General features: G+C 43.6%; 1 protein-coding gene across 1 annotated transcript in view; it reads left to right on the top strand.

The window, feature by feature from the left end:
* kcnh4b (potassium voltage-gated channel, subfamily H (eag-related), member 4b) overlaps window positions 1–23,685 on the top strand; it is a 25,449-nt gene extending 1,764 nt beyond the window's left edge. The window contains exons 2-17 of the mRNA XM_017483357.3: window positions 2,812–3,045; window positions 4,919–5,050; window positions 5,531–5,661; window positions 11,957–12,197; window positions 12,272–12,429; window positions 14,552–14,762; window positions 14,849–15,043; window positions 15,132–15,331; window positions 15,790–16,039; window positions 16,718–16,932; window positions 17,505–17,543; window positions 17,963–18,303; window positions 18,448–18,530; window positions 18,676–18,752; window positions 20,479–20,770; window positions 21,194–23,685. Coding sequence (XP_017338846.1) covers window positions 2,812–3,045; window positions 4,919–5,050; window positions 5,531–5,661; window positions 11,957–12,197; window positions 12,272–12,429; window positions 14,552–14,762; window positions 14,849–15,043; window positions 15,132–15,331; window positions 15,790–16,039; window positions 16,718–16,932; window positions 17,505–17,543; window positions 17,963–18,303; window positions 18,448–18,530; window positions 18,676–18,752; window positions 20,479–20,770; window positions 21,194–21,798 — 3,404 coding nt within the window. The 3' untranslated portion in view covers window positions 21,799–23,685. The remainder of the gene's footprint in view (window positions 1–2,811; window positions 3,046–4,918; window positions 5,051–5,530; window positions 5,662–11,956; window positions 12,198–12,271; window positions 12,430–14,551; window positions 14,763–14,848; window positions 15,044–15,131; window positions 15,332–15,789; window positions 16,040–16,717; window positions 16,933–17,504; window positions 17,544–17,962; window positions 18,304–18,447; window positions 18,531–18,675; window positions 18,753–20,478; window positions 20,771–21,193) is intronic.
* The last annotated feature ends 1,001 nt before the right edge of the window (window positions 23,686–24,686 follow it).

Below are 24,686 nucleotides of genomic sequence, written 5' to 3'. Positions count from 1 at the left end.
GGCATCTTCAGAACAGAGTTGTTTCCGCTTTGTTTCAACAAATGTTTACTTTGAAGTGGTAACAGTAACTCCACCCCAGTCCCGTCATCGCTGCACTACCTGATTGTGTTCACCTGTTCTGTGTTAGTTCAGTGTGTAGTTTGTTCGTGTAGACCCTGTTGTTTACACTGCTGTCAGAAATATCGCAACCACGATGTCTCGGAAACTGGTATTTTTCCATCAGACTCGAGTTTCCGAGTTTGGGGGGGGGGGAGGGGGCTGGGGGGTGTCAATAACGAAATGTCGCCAGCACGAATGTGACGACTAGAGCAGACGTAAGGTTTGTAACTTCAAGAGCTTTCACTTCCTAATAGGAAGTTTGAACCCACCCTTTTTTTTTTTTCAAGTCATCAAAAATATTAGAACATGGGACTGATAGGGGTGTTTCTTGCTGCCCAGGTGTGTCCTGTTAGATTGACTGTTTAAAAATAAATAGCTCTGAATATCTGCTCTTGGTTTGAGCCGTAGATTTCGCCTGTGAAGACTGCATTTGTCGTTAAAAAGGATAAACCAATATGAAGACCAGAGAGCTGTCTAAGGGAGAAAATGAGGGAAGAAAAAAACAAACATCAGTCAGTGACATCACCAACAACCTCCACAGGGCAGGGGTGAAGGTCTCACAATACACCGTTCAGAGAAGAATTCTCGAGGCCGTGAGACCACTCATCAGCAGTAACAATCAGAAAGCCAGACTGGAATTCACAAAGAAATACAGAGATGATCCTCAAAAGTTCTGGAACTGAGATGAACAGATACCGAAGTGTGGAGAAAGAAAGGATCCAGAAGATACGAGCTGTTCCTGTGAAACATGGTGGAGGTAGCGTCACGGCTTGGACTTGCATGGCTGCTTCTGGAACATTCTCACTGATCTTTACTGATGATGAACTCGTGATGGGAGCAGCAGAACGAATTCAGAAGTCTGAGGAACTTCATCATGCAGCGAGACAACGATCCGAAACACACTTCCACCTCAACACAGGACTTCATCAGGAGGAAAAGTGGAAGGTTTTAGACTGGACACGTCCATCACCAGACCTTCACCCAACTGATCAGCGTCTCACCTCCTGAAGAGGAGACTGAAGGAGAAACAAACAACTACTGAGAGAAGCTGCGGGGAAAATCCTGGAGAAGCTTCTCAGAAGAAACCGCAGGATTGATGCAGTTATTACATGCCTGAAACATGCAACCAACATATTAAGTGTTATTTACTTCAAGACTATCTGTTCCTATACTTTTGCTCACCTAAAATACGAAGAAAAACTGTATCTTCCTCATGTTGTTTGTGTACCTGTGAGGTGGGCCCGTGGGAGCGGTTGTCAGGTGACAGCAGTGTTTGTCTGCTGTGTTCATTTTACACAACAGCACTCCTCCACAGTGCTGTATACTCACATCTGTCTATCTGTCTATCTGTCTGTCTATCTATCTATCTATCTATCTGCAGCTGAAAATCACAGCATTGTATTAACGTGCTCGTTCTAATACTGTACGTTCTTGAACTTTTATGGAAGGAGTCTCCAGTGTCAGGGGTAACGCAGCAATGTGAAGTTTTCCGACATCCTCGCGGGTGGTTTTCTCTCTCTCTCTCTCTCTCTCTCTCTCTTTCTTTCTTTCCTCACCTGCCTCTCTTTAATCCTCTCTGTCGAAGGTAATAAGGCAAAAACCATTTCTCACGATGTTTCCCTTGAAAGTGCAACTGTAGGAACAGATAAATGAAGAAGGAAAGCTGGCATCTGCTTCTGGCTCTCCCTGTGTGTTCGCTTCTCACATAAGACAGCTGCACACACACACACACACACACACACACACACACACACACACACTCAAGGCAGAGCAACATCCTTCCTTGCAGCAGCGGGAGTCTCGGTGCAGCTCAAAATAGCTTCATCTAGTTGCCAGGACATCAGCTGTAAGTAAAGCCGAAGCGCCCTGAGCTTCCTAATCACACAATAACAACTTTAACATGTTACTTTAACGTCGCCGGAACGACCGAAGGTGCGAGCGTACATTTTCAAAAAACCCGAGTCAATGCAAAATGTCATCATCGACTGGGAAGGAAAGGTTGCGTACGTGGACATGACATGACGTGGACGATCATTATTCAAAGCACTTGTTAGATCACATGACCAAGATGTGCCTGTAGGCTGTACCTGGGCATGAGCATGGCTTTTTTTTCCGACTTGACAACAACCCCCCCCCCTTTTTATGGTTCGCATAATCACGCGCAGAATGAAAACAAACCAAAACGGACTAATAGACGTAACCGTGGTCTTGGTCCTGATGCTGGGAGGTCCGTGTCCATTTGATTGATTTCAATTCTGGACAGTTTAGTTGATGGATACCAATTTGCCTCCACTGCTTAACAGCTTTCCGTGTCACTTGGCATCCCTCAGAGTGGCAGGAGAGTGAATCCAGATTGGGACCTTAGCTAAATTTGGGCCTTTTTCTTCGCTAAGCATCGCCTATTAGGAAGAGTGAAGGGCGCATGTGTGAGCGGAGCGCCTCCAGCTCCTTAATCACGGAGTATCCACTTCAGCGTGTCGCTCAGCATCAGTCAAACCTACAGGAGAGAATGAGAGTACATTTTAAACCCTATATTTTACACACGGCCTGCTTTCAGGCTAAACGTGAAGGGAGGGTGAAGCATACACATCCCCCCTCCCTCCAGTACATCATAAGTGAACTGTAGGCATCAGGGAAATTCCTTCATTATTAAAGACATTCGTATTACTTTTTTGGAAACTATAATCTCTCCCTCTCACTCTCTTTCTGCAGACAGCAACTTTCTGTTGGGGAACGCTCAGGGTCACCGTGGTTACCCCATTGTGTACTGCTCGGACGGGTTCTGCGAGCTGACGGGCTTCGCCAGGACAGAGGTCATGCAGAAGAACTGCAGCTGTCGCTTCCTGTACGGCCCCGGGACGAGCGAGCAGGTGGCACAGGGCATGGAGAAAGCGCTGGAGAGTAAAGAGGAGTACCAGGCCGAGGTCCAGTTCTACAAGAAAGACGGTGGGGATTAAAACATGACCGAGATGGATTGTGGAGAGAGAAACAGATAACTTACTGATGTACTAGCACACCTGAGCCAGGGTCGGGGGGTTCGAATCCTGCCTCCGACCCAGTATGTGCGCCGTTTGCATGCTCTCCCTGTGCTCTGGGGTTTCCTCTCAGTAATCGGGCTTATTCCCCCAGTCCACAGACAAGCGTTGTGTCGACTGATTGGCATTTCCAAATTGTCCGTGGTGTATGACTGCATGTGTGATTGGAAGTAATAAATGCTATATTATTATTTATAGCAGTCATAACAATATTATAATAGCAGCGTAATTAGTAGTCACATTTATTATAAGTAGCGTTATTAGTAGCAGCAGTATTAATAGTAACATTATTACATGTAACATTATTAGATGTACTTGTAATAGTATAGTAGTAGTAGCAGCAGCAGTAGTAGCAGCAGTATTAATAGTAACATTATTAGATGTAGGAGTAATAGTAGCAGTAGTAGTATTAATATTAACGCCGCTGTATCAGTAGCAGCAGTAACAGTAGTCGTAGAAACAGCAGTATTAATAGTATATAACATCAGCTCATTGTACTGTTATCATGTAGACGTAATGATAGATCGGATTGCTATACTTTATTAATACACATTATAATTATACTTTGTTTCAGATCACTATATTTCATTACAGCTTGTTTTATTCTTGTATTCTGTGCCTTATGTCAGATCAGATGTCTCTACTTGCATAATTCTATGAAGTTGTATTTGATGCTATAGTTTATTATGAGTGTTATGTACGAAGAGCTGCTGTATCTACTACAATACCACAGACATAAACAAACCCATCTATATCCAACACTGACAAATAAGAAGAAAAAAAAGAGGAATAATACTAATATGTGTGTAAGGAGTGAGATGCTTTATTGAGGCTTATCCAGGATTCTGCGTCTGTATTCCCTTCCTCCGCTTCTTTTATTAAATCTGAATCTCTTCCCACCACACGGTGAAATCTCTGTACTCTGCTTCCTCCGCCATGAGCATCGTGTACCAGGAACCTCATAAAGCCCTTAATCCTCTGTTTGTTCCTCTCCTCTTCCCTCCACCATTTTCCTTCAGCAATCCAAACATCTGTCACAAGTCTTCTTTCTCAGATCCATCTGTCTATCATCTAAATCTTCAGAAATCTCTCACTCCATTTTATCATCTAAATCCGGACGACAGTTTCTTCCTCATGCACCCGGAGGGAGGTGTTGGGTTTAATCAGTATCTCACATCTCACTGGAGTTCAACTGAAGAAAGAAAGAAAGAGAGAAAGAAAGAGAATGTCAAATAAACCATATCTACAGAGCTGAACGTGATGGAGTGATGAGAGAAAAAACTTTATGACATTTCAAAAGTTAAAAGTGTAAATTTATATATAAATGAAATGTTGTGATGGGGTGCAAGAGGGAAGAGAGAAATGAAAGATGAAAAACAAAAGAAAGTAAGATGAAAAAGAAAAAAGGAAAGGAAGAGAGAATGAAAAGAGAAATGAAAGATGAAAACAAATAAAGAATGAAAGAAAGAAATGAAAAAAGAAAGAAAGAATGAAAAAAGAAAAGAAAGATGAAAAAAGGGAAGGAAGAAAGAATGAAAAGAGAAATTCAAGATTAAAAACAAAAAGAAAGAAAGAATGAAAAGAAAAATGACAGATCAACAAGAAAGAAAGGGGATACAGATGGAAGGAGTCGAAGCGAAGCTGCTGATTGGTCGACTCTGCACATCTGCACACTGCGCTCAGCACAGGAAAGGGAAGAAGAAGACGGAGGAGTGTAGTGTGTTCTAGTCTGCATGTCAGTGTGTCAGGTTTAATACATTACTGTGTGTTGTGTTGTGTAACAGGAACGTCGTTCTGGTGTCTGCTGGATATCGTTCCCATAAAGAATGAGAAAGGAGAGATGGTGCTGTTCCTTTTCTCCTTTAAAGACGTGACGGACTCGCACGGGAAGAGCCACCACGGCGGCAGGAGAGACGGTACAACCCGAACCTGACCCCCCAACCATTAGTAAACTTGTATTACACCACAGTGCTGCTGAATTCTGGCTTGTGATTGGTCAGGAGGTGTTGATTAATTTTCTAGAACAGCAGCTCTGACAGTAGCGCAGCCGCTATATTAATGAGCTCGTTCTAATACGTTATCGTTTCTATAGTAACGGCTTGTTCACGGCGGCAAACGAAAAGAAAATTCGATGATATGGTAACATTTTATCCAGGAAACCTTTATTTGTATAACTTCTATGGAAGGAGTCTCCAGTGTCAGAGGTAAAGCTGTAATTAAGCCGCATCTTCAGTGCAGAGGAGTTTACGCTTTTTGGTTTCCCGATAACGTAACAAGCTACGTGTTTATAGCTGCTTTAACGTAAGCGATATAAAAGGAATAAAACACTTGGGGACGCACTGTTTTAGGAAAATAACACGCTAACATTCACTGAGTTCACTGTGTTTTGTATGTAGATGATAAACACCAGAGCAGGAAGAGCAGCAGCTCTCGGTTCATCGCCGCCAGGAGGCGTGGCCACTCTGTCCTCTGCCAAATCACCAGCCAGTTCAAACGCGGAGGAAAGAACGATGTCAACCTCAGCGGCGTGAGTACAAGTTACTTTATAATGTTGTGTATAAATAAATAAATATCATCAATCTGACTCGCAAGAACATTCATAAGATGATGGAAAATGTACCAATACTAGTACTAATAAAATGATAGGTTTTGTTTTAGGATCTCCAGGTTAGTACCTTTTTTTTTTAAGTGGACTCTCAGATTTTGGATCATTTCTTAGCAAAGGTTTGTATTCCATTATGGGTTCCAATGTTAGCCATCGTTTTAGACAGTATCATTGTTTTCCAGTTGGAGTCAGCTAGCTAGCACCCTAGATAGGCAGAACGTTTGGACAGGTTCGAAGGAAGAAACTCGTATTACATTAAACAGGCCCACAAATCTGTTCGCCGTGAACGTTTCCACAACAAGGAGTCATTTTAAAAATAAAAATACTTAACTTGTCTTATGGCTAACAGTCAAATTTGTGCTTTTTAGATTTACAGAATTCATTATATACAATCGCAATATGCTAACGTAATGGCTGGCATGCCTAATAGGGTAGTTAACCTAAATTAGTTAGCTTGTTGTGTTATTGAGTGACCGATCTAAAGATAATTAGGAGGTTAGGAGATATGATACATGATAGACATGTAAATAAACAATAATGTCGGTTTTATTAGGTTCTATGTGGAATTTGGTCGAAAATTAATTAACCACATGAACATTATCTCCTGGGTTTTTTTTAAATATATATATATATATATATATATATATATATATATATATATATATATATATATATATATATATATATACTTTTTGGATAGTATTTGAAGTTCTATCTACAAACACTGAAAATAATTGTTCCTGATGGCTTATCTAATTGATTTCTAAAAATATAATTATGTAATGGCTTCATCTAGTCATGAAAGGCTCTGTTCAATTCTAGTGGTCTTTAATAGTAATAAAAAAGATCCCTAATGGAAAGCTTCAGGAAAATGGTGAAAACTATTAAAGAGATGTCCTCATTTGTAAGTCGCTTTGGATAAAAGCGTCTGCTAAGTGAATAAATGTAAATGTAATCAGATGGACAACCTTCCCAGAATTGATTGCAATATTTTTTATTTATTTATTTTTTATTTATTTAAGACTTCAGCCTCAGGTTGCTAGGAAATTACTAGCCAACAATTTTTTAAACAACAAGACAAACACTTCCTGGCTTAGGAGGTTTAGGAATACATTTGAATGGGTTTTAACATGACCTCCTCAGCAGGAGCACATTCATCTCCATGCTGCATCCAGTCATTTAACAGATGTCCTTGTTGGACACAGATTATGCACTATTTGTGTGTCTCATCAGCAGCTGTGGTAATTGTAAGCAACGGTCACGAGGGTAGAACAGCTGCGTGATAAACTGTACCATTACTAATCCACCACACAAACCACTGAGACACACAGGCATCCATAAAGCAGGGGCGACACAAACAGAGTCATTGGAAACAATACAGAACTGTCAGGAATGTCAACATTTACCTCAGATGTGTTGGTAAATTACTAAACAAAGACTCTGTATGCCAACATTTACCTCAGATGTGTAGGTAAATCACTAAGAAAAGACTCCATATGTCAACATTTACCTCAGATGTGTTAGTAAATTGCAAAGAAAAAACTCTGTATGTCAACATTTACCTCAGATGTGTTGATAAATTACTAAAAAAAGACTCTGTATGTCAACATTTACCTCAGATGTGTTGGTAAATTACAAAGAAAAAACTCTGCATGTCAACATTTACCTCAGATGTGTTGAAAAATTACTAAAAAAAGACTCTGTATGTCAACATTTACCTCAGATGTGTTGGTAAATTACAAAGAAAAAACTCTGTATGTCAACATTTACCTCAGATGTGTTGATAAATTACTAAAAAAAGACTCTGTAGGTCAACATTTACCTCAGATATGTAGGTTATTTACTAAGAAAAGACTCCGCATGTCAACATTTACCTCAGATGTGTTGATAAAATACTAAAAAAAAGACTCTGTATGTCAACATTTACCTCAGACGTGTTGGTAAATTACAAAGAAAAAACTCCGTCTTTCAACATTTATCTCAGATGTGTTGGCAAATTGCTAATAAAAGACTCTGTATGTCAACATTTACCTCAGATGTGTTGGTTATTTACTAAAAAAAAAAAACACTGCATATGTCAACATTTACCTCAGATGTGTTGATAAATAGCTAAGAAAAGACATTTACTTCAGATGTCATTTAATTAAGTAAGAAAAGTCTCTGTATGTCAACAGTTACCCCACATGTCACACGTGTTGGTAAATTTACTGAGGAAAAATTCTAAGCTAAGAAAGACTCCTTATTTCAACATGTACCTTAGATGTGTTTGTTAATGTTAAGAAACATCAACATTATGTCATGACATGGCGATTTCAGAAATGTTTGAAATGATTCAGAAATGATTCAATTTAAATCTTCTCCAGTTGGTTTTTAATATCATTCCTGTATATAAATCATACTGCATTGGAGTAAATGTGGTTTTTCAGGACCATAATGTAATACAAAACTTGAACTTGATTGGATGCTATACTGAGCCCATTTGATTGACGTGTAGTGTACAGTCAAAGGCAATGCCATGTTCTCAGGGCCCGGTTTACATAGTCTGAGGTCACATAGCTCCTCTAACAGCCCATCCTTGATCGCCACCATCTTGTATCTTGTGTTTTTGATTGTTAGCCCTTTTAAAGCCCTTTTAAAAGTGTAAAAACACAATTATGTCCATTTTTTAACTAAAGTTGGTTTTAAGTTAAGCCTCTGTGATGCACAAATTTACATTTCACATTAAACAGGTGGATGAAACCGTGCCAGTGACCTTGTAACCCAGGAAGTGTTTAACCAGCGTGATTTTATTTCTGTATCCTGGATCATCTCCAGGCCTCCGACCTGCTCCATCTCTCCATCTGCCTGCTTCACACACTTTCCATCCCACCTACAGACAGATGGTCCTTTTTTCTCTATGCGACACCCCGCTCAGAAAAGCCGTTATGTCTTTCTCTACCCTGCTCAGAAAAGCCGTTATGTCTCTCTCTCACTGGGTCTCGCGCACAATGTCACATGCTTCTGTTCCTCGCCTCACAAAAAATAAACATTCACACTTGTACATAACACAAAACACTACAGCACACTGAGAATGTCAGATAGTAGTGAAAACAAGATAAAACACAAGCTAGTGCTATAGTAAATAGGCTAAAACATGAGCTAGCATTATAGTAAACAGGCTAAAGACAAACTAGCGTCGTAGTAAACTGGTTGGACACAAACTAGCGTTATAGTAAACGGGCTGAACCCAAACTAACGTTATAGTAAACGGGTTGAACACAAATTAGCGTGGTAGTAAACGGGCTGAACGCAAACTAGCGTCGTAGTAAACTGGCTGGACACAAACTAGCGTTATTGTAAACGGGCTGAACACAAACTAGCGTCGTAATAAACGGGCTGAACGCAAACTAACGTTATAGTAAACTGGCTTAACACAAACTAGCGTCGTAGTAAACTGGCTGGACACAAACTAGCGTCATTGTAAACGGGCTGAACTTAAATTAGCGTTGTGGTAAACGGGCTGGACACAAACTAACGTTGTAGTAAACGGGCTGAACACAAACTAGCGTTGTAGTAAACGGGCTGAACTTAAATTAGCGTTGTAGTAAACGGGCTGAACTTAAATTAGCGTTATGGTAAACGGGCTGGACACAAACTAGCGTTGTAGTAAACGGGCTGAACTTAAATTAGCGTTGTGGTAAACGGGCTGGACACAAACTAACGTTGTAGTAAACGGGCTGAACACAAACTAGCGTTGTAGTAAACGGGCTGAACTTAAATTAGCGTTGTAGTAAACGGGCTGAACTTAAATTAGCGTTATGGTAAACGGGCTGGACACAAACTAGCGTTGTAGTAAACGGGCTGAACTTAAATTAGCGTTGTAGTAAACGGGCTGAACTTAAATTAGCGTTATGGTAAACGGGCTGGACACAAACTAACGTTATAGTAAACTGGCTGAACACAAATTAGCGTTGCAGTAAACGGGCTGAACTTAAATTAGCGTTGTAGTAAACGGGCTGAACATGCTCCCATGTGTTTGTGTGTCTGCCCGTCTGAATGAATCTGTCTGTCCTCTTCTTTGTGTGTGTGTGTCTGTCTGCTCCTCTCTGTGTCTCTGTCTATATATCTATCTGTCTGTCTTCTCCTTTGTGTCTACTTGTCTTTCTCCTCCCTATGTGTATCTCTCTGCTCCTGTGTTTCTGTCTGTCTCTCCTCTTTGTGTGTGTGTGTGTGTGTGTGTGTGTGTGTGTGTGTGTGTGTGTCTGTCTGCATCTCTCTGTGTCATGCTCCTCCTATATGTGTGTCGGAGTGATACTCATGTGTGAATAACTAACACACACACACACACACACACACACACACACACACACAACCTGCTGATCTAATTATATCTTGTATTTAAAACAATAAACAACACAGCCATAAAATTCTGTAACACGGGAGAAAATAATGAGGTTTTGTCTGAGAGTGTTGCTTTTATCCGTCTCGCCGCTCGCGCAGAGCCACACGAGTTTATAAAACACAATGTTCTGAGCCAAACACCGCCCTCGAGACGACAGCGAGAATCCAATCACCAGTTAAATACAAAATTATTATGCGGAGATGTGATCCAGAACAGAAAATAACTCGCCTGCTGTAGATTAAAACACACACACACACGTGTGTGTGTGTGTGTGTGTGTGTGTATATATATGTATGTATATACAGTATATACACCTGCGCGCATATATATAATATATATAAACTCAGGCAGTTACTAAGGATGAGCGTATTCTTGACTCTCTCTCTCTCTCTCTGTATTCCTGTCTCTCTCTGTGTTTGTATTCCTGTCTCTATGTGTGTCTCTCTCTGTATTTGTCTCTATCTGTCTCTCTCTGTGTATTCCTCTCTCTCTCTCTTTCTCTCTCTCTCATATCTTCTATCGAATGCCGTCTAAGCGTGACTCTGTCTCCGATTGGACCGTGCTGGTTATTGATCGCTAACTCACATGCCTTAGCAGCTCACATCACATCCAAAAGTGTTCCAGCACTCATCTATCTCTCTTTCTCTTCCCTCTGTGTTCTCACCATCATTTGCCTCTGCTGTGTGTGGGTGTATGTGTGTATATGTGTGAGTGTGTGTGTGTGTGCGCTATTGATTGATGACTGGTCCAGTTTTAGGAAAGCTGTGGCAGGTGTTTAGAGGCATTTCTTTTTTTTTCTTCTTCTTTCTACTTTTCAGGTCGCTCTCAAGCAGCTCATTTATGAATCCAAAAAATGTTGGAGAAAAAAATGTTTATGGTTGAGTTTATATTTATTTATTTTTGATCATCGTTTGTCATCCTGTCGTCCTCGGCTCAAAATGAAGTCAGAGCTAGTGACCTCAAACAAAAAGAACAACACCTTTTTTCTCCTTTCTCTCTCTCTCTCTCTCTCTCTCTCTCTCTCTCTCTCTCTCTCTCTTTCACTTCTCTACTTCATCTCCTTCACCGAAATTGTTGCAAGATTAAAGCGGGCAAGCCGAAGTGCTTCTGCTAAATGAAAAGGGTCATTATAAAGTAGCTGGAATCGCACCTTCGCTCTGTCTGCACTCGTTAAGTGTGTGTAGTTGCCAAGGTTACCAGCACCAGAAACTGAAGTGGTGTTCAGTACAGCATTGGGTTTTTTGGGGGGTTTTTTGTGCGGCTTCACTGAATTTATCTACTAAATTTAACGCGCACACACTTTCTGGGTTAATTTTAATATTGTATAATAAAGATTTAACTTTTTTTTTTTTAATTATATAAAATATTTACCATTTATATGAACAAGAAAGTACGACACGTTGAATCAGAATCCAGAATTCAATGGAAATGTTTTTCGTTATCTCCAGGGAACCTTTGAAAGATTCCCCAGAAGAACCACTGAAGACTGTTAATTGAGTCTTCAGTTGTTCCTCTAGGGAACCATTAAAAGGTTCCAGGAAGGTTCCAGGAAGCAGTTCTTTAGAGCGAATCCAGATGCAACAGAAGAAACTTTTTTTTTTTGGTTTGTTTGTACGTTCTACAGAGAACGGTAAAAACATTCATAAATCATAAATATTACCATTTTATTGTGGAGTTTATTTTGGGAACCGAAACAAAATGTTGGAAGACCTAAAATGGCTTCTCTGTGTCATGGATTTGCCACACTGCCCCCTAGCGTGCAATTCAGAAAGGTCACGGTGTCAACATCCCTGACACGATGTACTGTACCATTTGGCGTCTTTTTATTCTTAACAGAACATGTTCGAGAAGCCGTCGTTGCCCGAGTACAAGGTAGCGGCGGTGCAGAAATCCCGCTTCATCCTTCTCCACTACAGCGTCAGCAAGGCATTGTGGGACTGGATGATCCTCCTGGCGACGTTCTACGTGGCGGTGACGGTGCCATATAACGTGTGTTTCACGCCATATGTCGAACCGGACACAGCGGCCAGGAGCACCATCGCCTCGGACATCGTCGTGGAGATGCTCTTCATCCTCGGTGAGTACACCACTTCAGAGCTTTCCCGTGAGAATGCCGATAACGTAATCAACACTGTCTCTCTCTTCTCACAGATATCATCCTGAATTTCCGCACCACCTACGTGAGCCAGTCTGGTCAGGTGGTGTACGATTCGCGCTCCATCTGTATCCATTACGCCGCTACGTGGTTCTTTGTGGACTTGGTGGCCGCGTTGCCCTTCGACCTCCTTTACGCCTTCAACATCACTGTCGTAAGTGCAGAATCAGTACGAATGTGACGGTTTGTAGGATGAAACATTCTTTAAGGAGACGTTGGTGTGTTTGTGTGTGTGTGTGTATATATAAAACATTTATGGAAGGAATCTCCAGTGTCCAGATTCTCCATGCTGCTCCTTGGTTCCCCGAGGTTAAGATTAGGGTTAGTTTTAGATTAGCTATATGTCATTATAATGATAATGATAATAAGTCTTTATTGAACACATATACATTTCAGCACAGTGAAATTCTTTTCTTCACATACCCCAGCATGTTAGGAAGCCGGTCAGAGTGCAGGGTCAGCCAAGATACAGCGCCCCCTGGAGCAGAGAGGGTTAAGGGCCTTGCTCAAGGGCTCAACAGTGGCAGCTTGGCAGTGCTGGGGCTTGAACCCCCGACCATTTGATCTGTAACTCAGAGCCTTAACCGCCAAGCCTCCACTGCCCCTAAACACCAAGCCACCACTGCCACTAACCACCAAGCCACCATGGCCACTAACCGCCAAGCCACCACTGCCCCTAAACGCCAAGCCACCACTGCCACTAACCACCAAGCCACCACTGCCCCTAAACGCCAAGCCATCACTGCCACTAACCACCAAGCCACCATGGCCACTAACCGCCAAGCCACCACTGCCCCTAAACGCCAAGCCACCACTGCCCCTAAACGCCAAGCCACCACTGCCCCTAAACACCAAGCCACCACTGCCACTAACCACCAAGCCACCATGGCCACTAACCGCCAAGCCACCACTGCCCCTAAACGCCAAGCCACCACTGCCACTAACCACCAAGCCACCTGCCCCTAAACGCCAAGCCACCACTGCCACTAACCACCAAGCCACCACTGCCCCTAAACGCCAAGCCACCACTGCCACTAACCGCCAAGCCACCACTGCCCCTAAACGCCAAGCCATCACTGCCACTAACCACCAAGCCACCACTGCCCCTAAACGCCAAGCCACCACTGCCCCTAAACGCCAAGCCACCACTGCCCCTAAACGCCAAGCCACCAGTGCCCCTAACGCCAAGCCACCACTGTTCCTCAACGCCAAGCCACCACTGCCCCTAAATGCCAAGCCACCACTGCTCCTCAACGCCAAGCCACCACTGCTCCTCCACGCCAAGCCACCACTGCCCCTAAACGCCAAGTCACCACTGCCCCTCAACGCCAAGCCGCCACTGCCCCTAAACGCCAAGCCGCCACTGCCCCTAAACGCCAAGCCGCCACTGCCCCTAAATGCCAAGTCACCACTGCCCCTCAACGCCAAGCCACCACTGTTCCTCAACGCCAAGCCACCACTGCCCCTAAATGCCAAGTCACCACTGCCCCTAACGCCAAGCCACCACTGTTCCTCAACGCCAAGCCACCACTGCCCCTAAATGCCAAGTCACCACTGCTCCTCAACGCCAAGCCACCACTGCTCCTCAATGCCAAGCCACCACTGCCCCTAAACGCCAAGCCACCACTGCCCCTAAACGCCAAGCCACCACTGCCCCTAAATGCCAAGTCACCACTGACCCTCAACGCCAAGCCACCACTGCCCCTAAATGCCAAGCCACCACTGCCCCTAAACGCCAAGCCACCACTGCCCCTAAACGCCAAGCCGCCACTGCCCCTAAACACCAAGCCGCCACTGCCCCTAAATGCCAAGTCACCACTGCCCCTCAACGCCAAGCCACCACTGTTCCTCAACGCCAAGCCACCACTGCCCCTAAATGCCAAGTCACCACTGCCCCTAACGCCAAGCCACCACTGTTCCTCAACGCCAAGCCACCACTGCCCCTAAATGCCAAGTCACCACTGCTCCTCAACGCCAAGCCACCACTGCTCCTCAACGCCAAGCCACCACTGCCCCTAAACGCCAAGCCACCACTGCCCCTAAACGCCAAGCCACCACTGCCCCTAAATGCCAAGTCACCACTGACCCTCAACGCCAAGCCACCACTGCCCCTAAATGCCAAGCCACCATTGCCCCTAAACGCCAAGCCACCACTGCCCCTAAATGCCAAGTCACCACTGCCCCTAACCGCCAAGCCACCACTGCCCCTAACCGCCAAGCCACCACTGCCCCTGGTGTCATTGGGAGGTCCTCACAAACGTGTATGTGTGTTTTAGACATCTCTGGTTCACCTGCTGAAGACGGTACGTCTGCTGCGACTGCTGCGTTTGCTTCAGAAGCTGGATCGTTACTCTCAGTACAGCGCCATGGTGCTCACTCTCCTCATGTCCATGTTCGCTCTGCTTGCTCACTGGATGGCCTGCATCTGGTACGTCATCGGACGAAAAGAGATGGAGCGCAACGCTAACCAGCAAGACTGGGACATTGGTAACACACACGCGCACACACACACACACACACACACAATAATCCAATAAAAATCCGGTGAAACCATTTGGATTTTTTGGCTGTAGGTTGGCTGCACGAGCTCGGGAAGCGCTTGGAGAGCCCGTACGTGAACAGTACATTTGGAGGTCCGACTGTCCGTAGCGCCTACATCGCGTCGCTGTACTTCACCCTCAGCAGCCTCACCAGCGTTGGATTCGGGAACGTGTGTGCCAACACCGACGCCGAGAAGATCTTCTCCGTCTGCACCATGCTGATCGGAGGTACGCGCTTAACGACAACCAATACGATGAATCTGACACTTGCTTAGCAAAAGCTAACTCTCTTTCCTCTCGCCGTCGGCTATTACAGCTCTCATGCATGCCGTGGTGTTCGGAAACGTGACGGCCATCATCCAGCGCATGTATTCACGCCGCTCGCTCTATCACACGCGCATGAAGGACTTGAAGGACTTCATACGCGTCCATCGGCTGCCGCAGCAGCTGAAGCAGCGCATGCTCGAGTATTTCCAGACCACGTGGTCGGTTAACAATGGCATTGACGCTAACGAGGTGAGCAACGACGGCTACGCAATTACGTCGAGCGAAATCTTTAACCAGGTTCAAATTCAGATCCAGGAGCACGTAGCAGGTAAAGCTAACAATCGCTAATAATCAGGTAGATTACATGTGATTAAGCAAAGCGCTATCTGACCACAATCGCCAGCTAGCTAGCTAACTAGCTATAACTAAAACATACTAGCACTTTCTCTCCCTTTCCTGTACTACGCAAGTTAAAAAACAAAACAAAACGCTTGCGTTTCTCGCTAACCAACAGCAACACCTAGCATAGCTGCTCCTCTGTCAGATTCCAGCAACGATAAATCTAACAACCTGCCACTGAGGTAAATTAGCTAGCTAGCACATGCTAACCGAGAAAATTATCTAAATTAAATGTTATTAGCAAGCATGGCGGGTTTCTTAGGTCACGGCGTCCCTTAGTCGTGCTCCATCTTCCTCTTCGTCCACAGCTCCTGCACGATTTTCCGGACGAGCTTCGGGCCGACATCGCCATGCACCTGAATAAGGACATCCTGCAGCTTCCTGTGTTTGAGGGCGCGAGTCGTGGCTGCCTGCGCTCGTTATCGCTGCACATTAAAACCTCGTTCTGTGCGCCGGGCGAGTACCTGATCCGCCAGGGAGATGCACTCCACGCCAACTACTTTGTCTGCTCCGGCTCGCTGGAGGTGCTCAAGGACAGCATGGTGCTCGCTATATTGGGTCTGTACTTCCTGTTCATGTTTCTGGTCAGGTCTTTACTTTCACTGTATATTAGTGCAGTATTTCGGTCCGTGCTTCTTCTCGTTCCTCTTGAACAGTCGGGTGAAGGGGTTTTATTTACTTTTCCATTATATCTCTGTTATAACAATGTAATAAACTATAATAATAAACCATGTCGGGTCTATACATGGTTATACATAGCTTCTGGTTGAGCCTGTTTACTGTAACGCTAGCTCCTGGTTTAGCCTGTTTACTGTAACGCTAGTTCTTGATTTAGCCTGTTTACTATAACGCTAGTTCTTGGTTTAGCCTGTTTACTGTAACGCTAGTTCTTGATTTAGCCTGTTTACTATAACGCTAGTTCTTGATTTAGCCTGTTTACTATAACGCTAGTTCTTGGTTTAGCCTGTTTACTATAACGCTAGTTCTTGGTTTAGCCTGTTTACTATTTACTGAGGGAGAGAGAGAGCGCGAGAGAGAAAATGTTCGGATTGTAATTAATCTAATGAACCTTATATAATTTGAATTATCTTTAAAATGTTGCGTTTTGTTCTGTTTGATGCTATTCAGTATATTTGTGTTTTTTGTATACAGTATTTTTTTTTTGGGGGGGGGGGGGCTGTTTGTTTTTTGTTTTTTTTTTGCAAGATTAAATATCTAGTGTTGATGTCATCGCAGGAAAAGGCGACCTGATTGGCTCGGACCTGCCGGGACAGGATCACGTGATTAAGACGAACGCAGATGTGAAAGCGCTGACGTATTGCGATCTGCAGTACATTAGCGTTAAAGGGCTGAGGGAGGTGCTGGAGCTTTACCCCGAATACGCCAGTGTGTTCACTGCCGACATCCACCACAACCTCACCTACAACCTGAGAGAGGGCAGTGAGGCTGAGGTGAACACACACACACACACACACACACACACACACACACACACACACACACACACACACACACACACAGGAGGAACATGATGGATGAACCACCATCCCCGAAGTGCACTAGCTCTGCCTAGGGAGCTCCTGTCTGATTGAAACACAGTGGGTTCCACTTTGAATCACTGACATCTCGATTATTCACTAAACCAATCGTTAGTTTCTGATTAAATCCAGACAAGGTGGCTTAATCGAGCACCAGTGAGACAGGACGAGTGTGAACACGAGCGCGTTATTTTGTAAATCAGGTACATGAAGAGTGTGTTCTCTGGCTAATATGTTCTATTTGTTCTGTTTATCTTTGTGCATATAAAACGCGCATATATAATGCGATCACGCTGATTTAAATAAACACTAAGAGAAGGAAATGAGATAACACCGAGCTTGCAGTCACTGGCTCAATAGAAGCTTTAATCAACCCCTCTTTCAGCCTGAAAGCGCATTGTAATAACGTAAAACGTTTTTAAAAAAATTGTGTTAGCTAATTAGCTAGTCTGAGTGTTTACAGTGTTTATCTTTTGTTTCTTTAGGGTCTTGCGAGGTTCTCACGTTCTCCAAGGTTCCCTCACGTAAGTTGACTTGAGCTGAGTGGCGGGGAGTACTGTATGTAGTACTGAAATGTAATACTGGTGTTTATTTGATTAATTATTAATTCAACAAGTCAATACAGCGAATTAAATCTCTGGTAACATCGCATGCGTGCAATGTGACCTTCATTTAGTGGCCTTACAAAGTTCATTCTACTGTATGTGCTGCGCGTAACCCGACTCTGAACACCAGGAACTTTCCCTACGTAAAATCTTTCTCATTCTGAATACACAACCCCTTCGATCCTACTCATTTGGAAACAAGCTCTAGGAAGTCGAATTGTGTTTGGGATCGCTTAGCAACGAACCCATTTGTCCAAAATGAAACGAAACGGAATGAGCCTCAAGAGATTACGAGACAACTTAAAAGCATTTCTTTTTGAAAAAACAAAACAAAACAGAGCAATCGGATGGAATCGACAGATGGAAAGCATCCCTGCATGATCGAAACCACCGGAGAAGCGGAAGAACACTGTCACCTTTCTCCGGCATCAAGATCCCGCCGGAACCTTCTCCTCCCGAACCTGGGGAACCTGCTGGGTGATGAGCTGCGGCAGTTTAACGCTCTGCGCCGCTGCCGTTCCCCGGTGAGAGGAACCCGTAGAAGCGTGTCTCCGAAACAACACCCCAAATCTGACCATCCTTCACCTGCCGCGACTCAGGAGGGATTCGCCGCACGGAAACCCAACAAACTCCTCATCCCCACTCTCAGCTGCTTCGCACCGCCCGACCTCAGCCCGAGGTTCGTACCACGTCAGAAAACACGGCTGGACCGCATAGAGTGACATCATTCACGCTCTTCTATTGGTTCAATTCGTCCACATTCGTTGTTCATCCGTTGCTTTTCTCCTGTGTATGTGTGTGTGTGTATATGTGTGTGAGACAGGGTGGTTGATGGGATCGAGGATAATGGACGTGTGTTTCACTTCAGCACCGAACACAGTGGGACCAGCACTAGTACAGCAAAAGGTACACCCATTCAAACACGTTAATACACTAACGCAGCCGAATATGAAACACCTCTCTCTCTCTCTCTCTTTATTTTGTGTTTCTTTCTCTCTCTCTTTAATTCTTCTGTTTAATTTGGCATCCATATTTGATATTTTGTGTCCAGATAACGATCAGGTGAACAGCACACTGCTCCAGGAGACGGAGGAGGTGCGAGAGAGCATCAGTCAACTCAACAAAAAGGTACACACACACATAATGTCGCAAATAGACCATACACCATCACTTCACTGTGGACACGTCCCAAACCACATGCTCTGCTCGCTGCATAGTTCACTGCGGGGTTTTATGTCCTTTGGGAATTGACAACCAAAAGGTAGCACTCATAATAGCACACACACACACACACACACACACACACACACACACACACACACACACACACACAGCGAGGTATACTACGCATTAAGACACTGTGTGTTTCCGCACTGCAGATAATTCCATGCGGAGAGCTGCAAAAGAAAAATCTCCTGCCTCATCCGTCACAGTGGCCATCTTTTTTTCCCCTGCGTTTTGGTCCTCCAGTCTTCCATGACCCTTTCTCTCCTGGGCTTTGTTCAAACGTACCACGTGCCACAGATCTCATTTGTCAACGTCACGTAGGAAAGGTTGGAAATTGTCCCTACCCCAACCCCAACCCCTCTAAAGGGTCTCTGCATGGTACTAACGCCAATAACTCAATAGCTCTTCCAGTTCTCCCACCAACTAGTTGAGATACACGGACCACAGGACAAGCTCTCCAGCGGTAAAGCATCTGAACTTGAAGGAGAGATAATTCCAGAGATTCTGTTTGAGATATGATTGGTTATAATCCCAGGCAAAGGTCAAATTATGCCCAGACATGGTCACTACGGTAGTACCAGATCCAACTTCTCTTTGTTACTGAAAAATCACCAAATCTGGGATTAGATCGCAGGTAGAGGTGAAAATCAGAAAACACTAGAAACACCGTAGTGTTGTTAGATCTGCGTAGGGAACCTGGGAGAAGACGGAATACTGGGAAAACTCCATGGCGTGGTTTGAGTATTTCAGAAACTGGGATTTTACACAACGGTCTCTAGGCTTTACATAGAATAGTGCAAAAATACCCAAAAACATCCAGTAAGCGGCAGTTCAGTATGAGGCACCCTGTTGATGAGAGAGGTCAGAGGAGAATGACCAGACTGTTTTGAGCTGACAGGAAGGCTATGGTAACATATGGTAAATAAGTACTCTTTACAACCGTGGTGAGCAGAAAAGCATCTCAGAAGGCACAATGGGTCAAAACTTGATGGGATGGAAAAGGAGAAGACAACATCGGGTTTTACACCTGCCAGCCAAGAACAGGAATCTAAACTACAGTGGGCACAGGGTCAGCCAAATTGGACAGACTGGACAAAAAGACTAGGCGAGTGTTTCTGAGTTAGATCTTGACCTGTAAGGCGGCACAGATGGCTTAGTGGTTAGCACGTTTGCTTGCATCCGGGGTTAAGGATTCGAATCCTGCTTCCGCCCTGTCTCGCATGTTTCAGGGGCTTCCTCCGGGTACTCCAGTTTCCTCCGCCAGTACAAAGATATGCGTTGTAGGCTGATTGGTGAATGTGTGTGTCATTGCGCTCTGCGATGGGTCGGCACCCCGTCCAGGGAGCCTTGTGCCCCAAGTCTCCTGGGATAGGCTCCAGGCTCCCCGAGACCCTGTGTAGAGTATAGTATAAGCGGTACAGCAAATGTATGGATAGATGGATCTTGACCTGTATCTGCATGATTTCATGTAGGATATTTGCATGGACGAGCAGGTGTACAGGTGTTCCCGTTTTGTTTTATGTCCTCGACCTCAAATCTGGGATCCGACAGTCAGGAATATGCTACCATAAACTATTTGAGCCACGGTTGAAAGTAAAGTCTCTTTTCTTTGCTCACCCATCTCTAGATGGTCAGCCTAAACCAAGAAGTGTCTCAGCTAACGAAGGACCTGCATCACATGATGCACCTTCTACAAGCACAAGCAGCTGTTCATCACTACACCACTTCCATGTCCTCCTACCCCTATGGAGTGCACGTGATGCACACGAACACCGCGGCATACACGGCCAGCGTGCACTCTCATCAGGAAGCCCAAGGCCTTTATCATCCACATCACCATCATCTTCAGGCTGACCACGCTGTGTCTGAGAACATCGTCCACATCGGGACAAGCGCATGGAGCCACACTTCAGAAATAGGTATGTCCAAACAAAACAAACGGTTGTACATTAACCTAGCTAAGATTAAACAAAAGTGGTGGTAGATACTGTTCTTGCCTCACATCTTTGGGACCCAGGGTTCCATCCTAAGTGCTGGTTACTGTCTGCGTTGAGTTTCATATGATCTCCCCATGTGTGGTATTTTGGGTTTCCTCATGGTTCTCTGGTTTCCTCCCAACCTTAAAAACAGCACCTAAAATTGGCTTAACTTGAGTGTTAGTGTTTGCTGTATTGGCGTCCCATCGAAGGTGTATTCCTGCCTCGCTCCCAGTGAATCCTGACCAAAGCAGACACTGAATCGAAATAAATCAGCAATAAAATATTAGTTAGCTTAACAGCTAGTCATGTAAAGCTAACCCAGATCACCAAACCATAACCAAAACTGTGATCATGTTATTGCAGGTGGAGGTCGGACAGGTGCACCCCCACAACCCGACGTCTCCAGACATCATCCTCGTCTTGATCCTAACAGCGCCTGTGATCCTACTTCCTGTAAATCGAGCTTAATTAACATCAACACCTCCACTTCCTCCTTCTATCCAGCAGAAGGATACAAGAAACAGGAAGCATCAAGTAAGGATCACGGCACGCTCGCGAACATCAGTCGCTCGCAGCCCGTTCTGTTCAACCGGGACAAACCAAACCAAGTCTCTTTAAATCTTCATTTACTTTCCAGCGCGCCAACATCCACCCACTCCCTGCTAATCGCTAACAGCACAAATCCGATCCGCCACAATCCTCCAACCTCTAGCGAACCAAATCTGGAATTGGATACTGACATTCCGGACCCAGTCCTAGAAAAGGTCAATGAGGACCGGGAAGACGCTGTCCTGCTGTCAGATTTAAGCAAAGTGGGACACACGAGTCGCGAGTGCCTGCTAGCAGATGACGGATCTGCAGAAAACCGGGACACTTCCGAATCAGAATCGACAAAACCTGATGATGCCGGGACTCAAAATGACAGCAGCGGCTCTGAAACATCCTGGTGCATCGACCTGATGGACTGACCCGAGACTCTACAGAAAGTATATTCAAAACGTTTGCAGTGACTTTTTTTTTTTTTTTTGGACAAGGGATTGTCTTTTCCGTCCCACCCGTGCAAATAAGATAATAACTATGCAAGACGCATGTTGATTGTGCATTATTCCTTACTTACTCTATCGATACTCAGTATACCACACGAATAGCTTGCCTTTGAATCAGGGGTCCAAAAGTCTGAGTCCACAGATTCTAATCTGAGATGAATTCACAGTGCTCTGTACGTTTCACGTCATCATCCTAAAAGTTTCCAGTCAATAAGAAGGCACCGTATTGGCTGGACGCGTGGCGGTCTGGGAAAACTCATCCGATGTCTACGTGGGCATTCCTACTTTAAGAAAGCGCGAATATATTGCACCGAAATGTTTTTATTCCGATTATTTTCTCGTAAAGATCATGTTTTGTAAGGCGCCAGTCAAGACGTCTAAAACCTTGCTAGCCAAGGATCATGATTTGACCAAGTCGTCGGAACGAATACAAAGACGAGAGATGGAGCTAACGGTTCTTTCCCCACCGATGTCAGCGTGAACAGAGATCAGCGGCGTGAAAAGACAACGACGAGGCTCGCCGTAAGCGATTTTTACCTCAGGCGACATGACTAGAGTAAATCATTTTCTGTCGTAAACTTAACATTCTTTGAAATTTCCCAGTAAATTTAGCGCCATCGTTTCCGTGGAAATGAAACGCAAATTTACAGTAAATACCGAACTTTCGTTCTGGTTGCGAAACATCTAGAAGGAAAGTTTGATAAAGTAAAAGATGTCCAAATGTGACCATGTGAAGGGTTTTTCCGCAGACTGATGAGGAGTGTTAGTGTTTGAGCCAGACTTTTGGACTCGATAGTGTTTGCCGTGGTGAACTATCAGGGTGTTTATGGGGGGCATTTTAATAAATAAAGTGGATTGCCGATGCAAACAATCTGCCGTTGTAGCATTTTGACAGTAGCATTTGCCAGCGTAGATGCATACTAAACTTTTTTTTTTTTTTTTCTGGTACAATCAATGTTCTACATTTCTTCTTACCTTCGTGCATGGTAAAGTTTATCGTTCTTTTTTCCTAAGGAAAAGGTATCAAGTGAAATGTGTTCACATTATGAATGTTTGAAGGGAATGACTTCATGGAATTTAGCACGTGCACTGTTTAGACTGCTTTTCTTAAAAGGAACCATTTCTGAGAATTTCATTTAAAATCTACTCGCAGATCAGGTCCGTAACATTTCTTTCATTAAAGAATTTATTAATAGCTAAAATCTTATAGCAGGTTTTGTTTGGTTTTATTTTTACTGTAAAGGTCTTACAACGGTGTGTGTGGGTGTGTGCGTGCATGCGTGCGTGTGTGTGTGTGCGTGCGTGCGTGTGTGTGTGTGTGAGATGCTGCAGCTTACACTGTTTCACATTTGCCTAAGTGTGTATTTTACACTCATGAATGATTAATGAGGAATCGTTAGCTGTGAGCAAGAACTCGGTGAAAGAACGACAGGAAAGAGTGGACATTATGCAACACACACACACACACACACACACACACACACACACACACACACACAAACACAGGTTTGTGCGTTTTCAAGTCCTTTATGCAATTCAGTTCAAGTTCATCTGAATTTTTCAAAATAGATCCGAAAAAAATCCTTAAATATTCATTTCTATGAAAATCTTTTTGTTAAATCTCTTGTTAAGAACATTTTGTTACTGATGTACCAACAATCCTGAGATTTTTCCTGAATGTGACCGCAACGCAGCTAACGATTTATTCCCTTTAAAATGTGAATTTTAATTTAATTCATCAGTATACTATACCAGGTTATTTATTTATTTATTTATTTATGCTTTTACTTCCCCATTAAATATCTGATATATAGTACATTTAACATATACATATATATATATATATATATATATATATATATATATATATATATATATATATATATATATATAGTGATGTTACACATTACACCATCGAAATACTTGAATTACTATTATGATTTTTGCCTGATGATGAACGTCATCTCTGCCTCTTATAATCATGGCACCGTTTCCATGTGATTGTAATATGAAACCCAACAGTATTTGCATCTTTTGCATATTTATTCTCAGAGAAAGCATAAATATACCCTATATATCAGTTCTGCATGATGAGCATTTCCCCCTCTCTATGCATTATCTTTGGTTTGAGCATGAAAAATTTGTTATAATAAAAACAATTAAAGTTTATCACTGAATAAATGCATCATTTTTTTGAACTGAGTAATCAGTCTTTGTCTAGTTGTCACATAATGGTTCTGATTAATAATGCACTTTAATGCAGCTTTATTATTAGGGGGCCAAGCACCGAAGGTGTGTATGTTGTAATTTGACCTTTTCTTATTATAGTGTCTACTGCAGCCCATAGAACCGTCTGGTAAAAAGTTGTGAAATTTGGCACTGATTGGCGAGGGTCTAAGGAACGTTCTGACCAAATTTGAGCCTAATTTGGAAGTCGGATCATGGTCATAACTTTTGAACCATGTTCAAAATTTTAAATCCTTGGATTGTGTCCCAATCATCACCAAATTTGGCACACAGTATTTTCAGAGGAAGCTTCATAAAAGTTATGAAAAGTATTGTGAATACTTGTTAGGATTAGAGACCTTTGGGTTATGGGTTTTAAGAATGGAGAATGCGAAAGTACACAAAAAAGATGGTGCCCTCACACCAAGGCCTTGGGACAGTTTGCCAAAACACACAGACACACAAAGTTCAAATGGCACAACAGAGACAATGGGTTAACTATTGTTTGGCAAGGCGGAAGGGCGTATTTGCATAAAACAGGACGCATATCAATGTAACACAGGAACAACTCCATATATGGTTTT

The sequence above is a fragment of the Ictalurus punctatus genome, chromosome 13, assembly GCF_001660625.3.
Source record: "Ictalurus punctatus breed USDA103 chromosome 13, Coco_2.0, whole genome shotgun sequence".
NCBI classification, from domain to species: Eukaryota; Metazoa; Chordata; class Actinopteri; order Siluriformes; family Ictaluridae; genus Ictalurus; species Ictalurus punctatus.
This window is presented reverse-complemented; position numbering and strand designations above follow the sequence as displayed.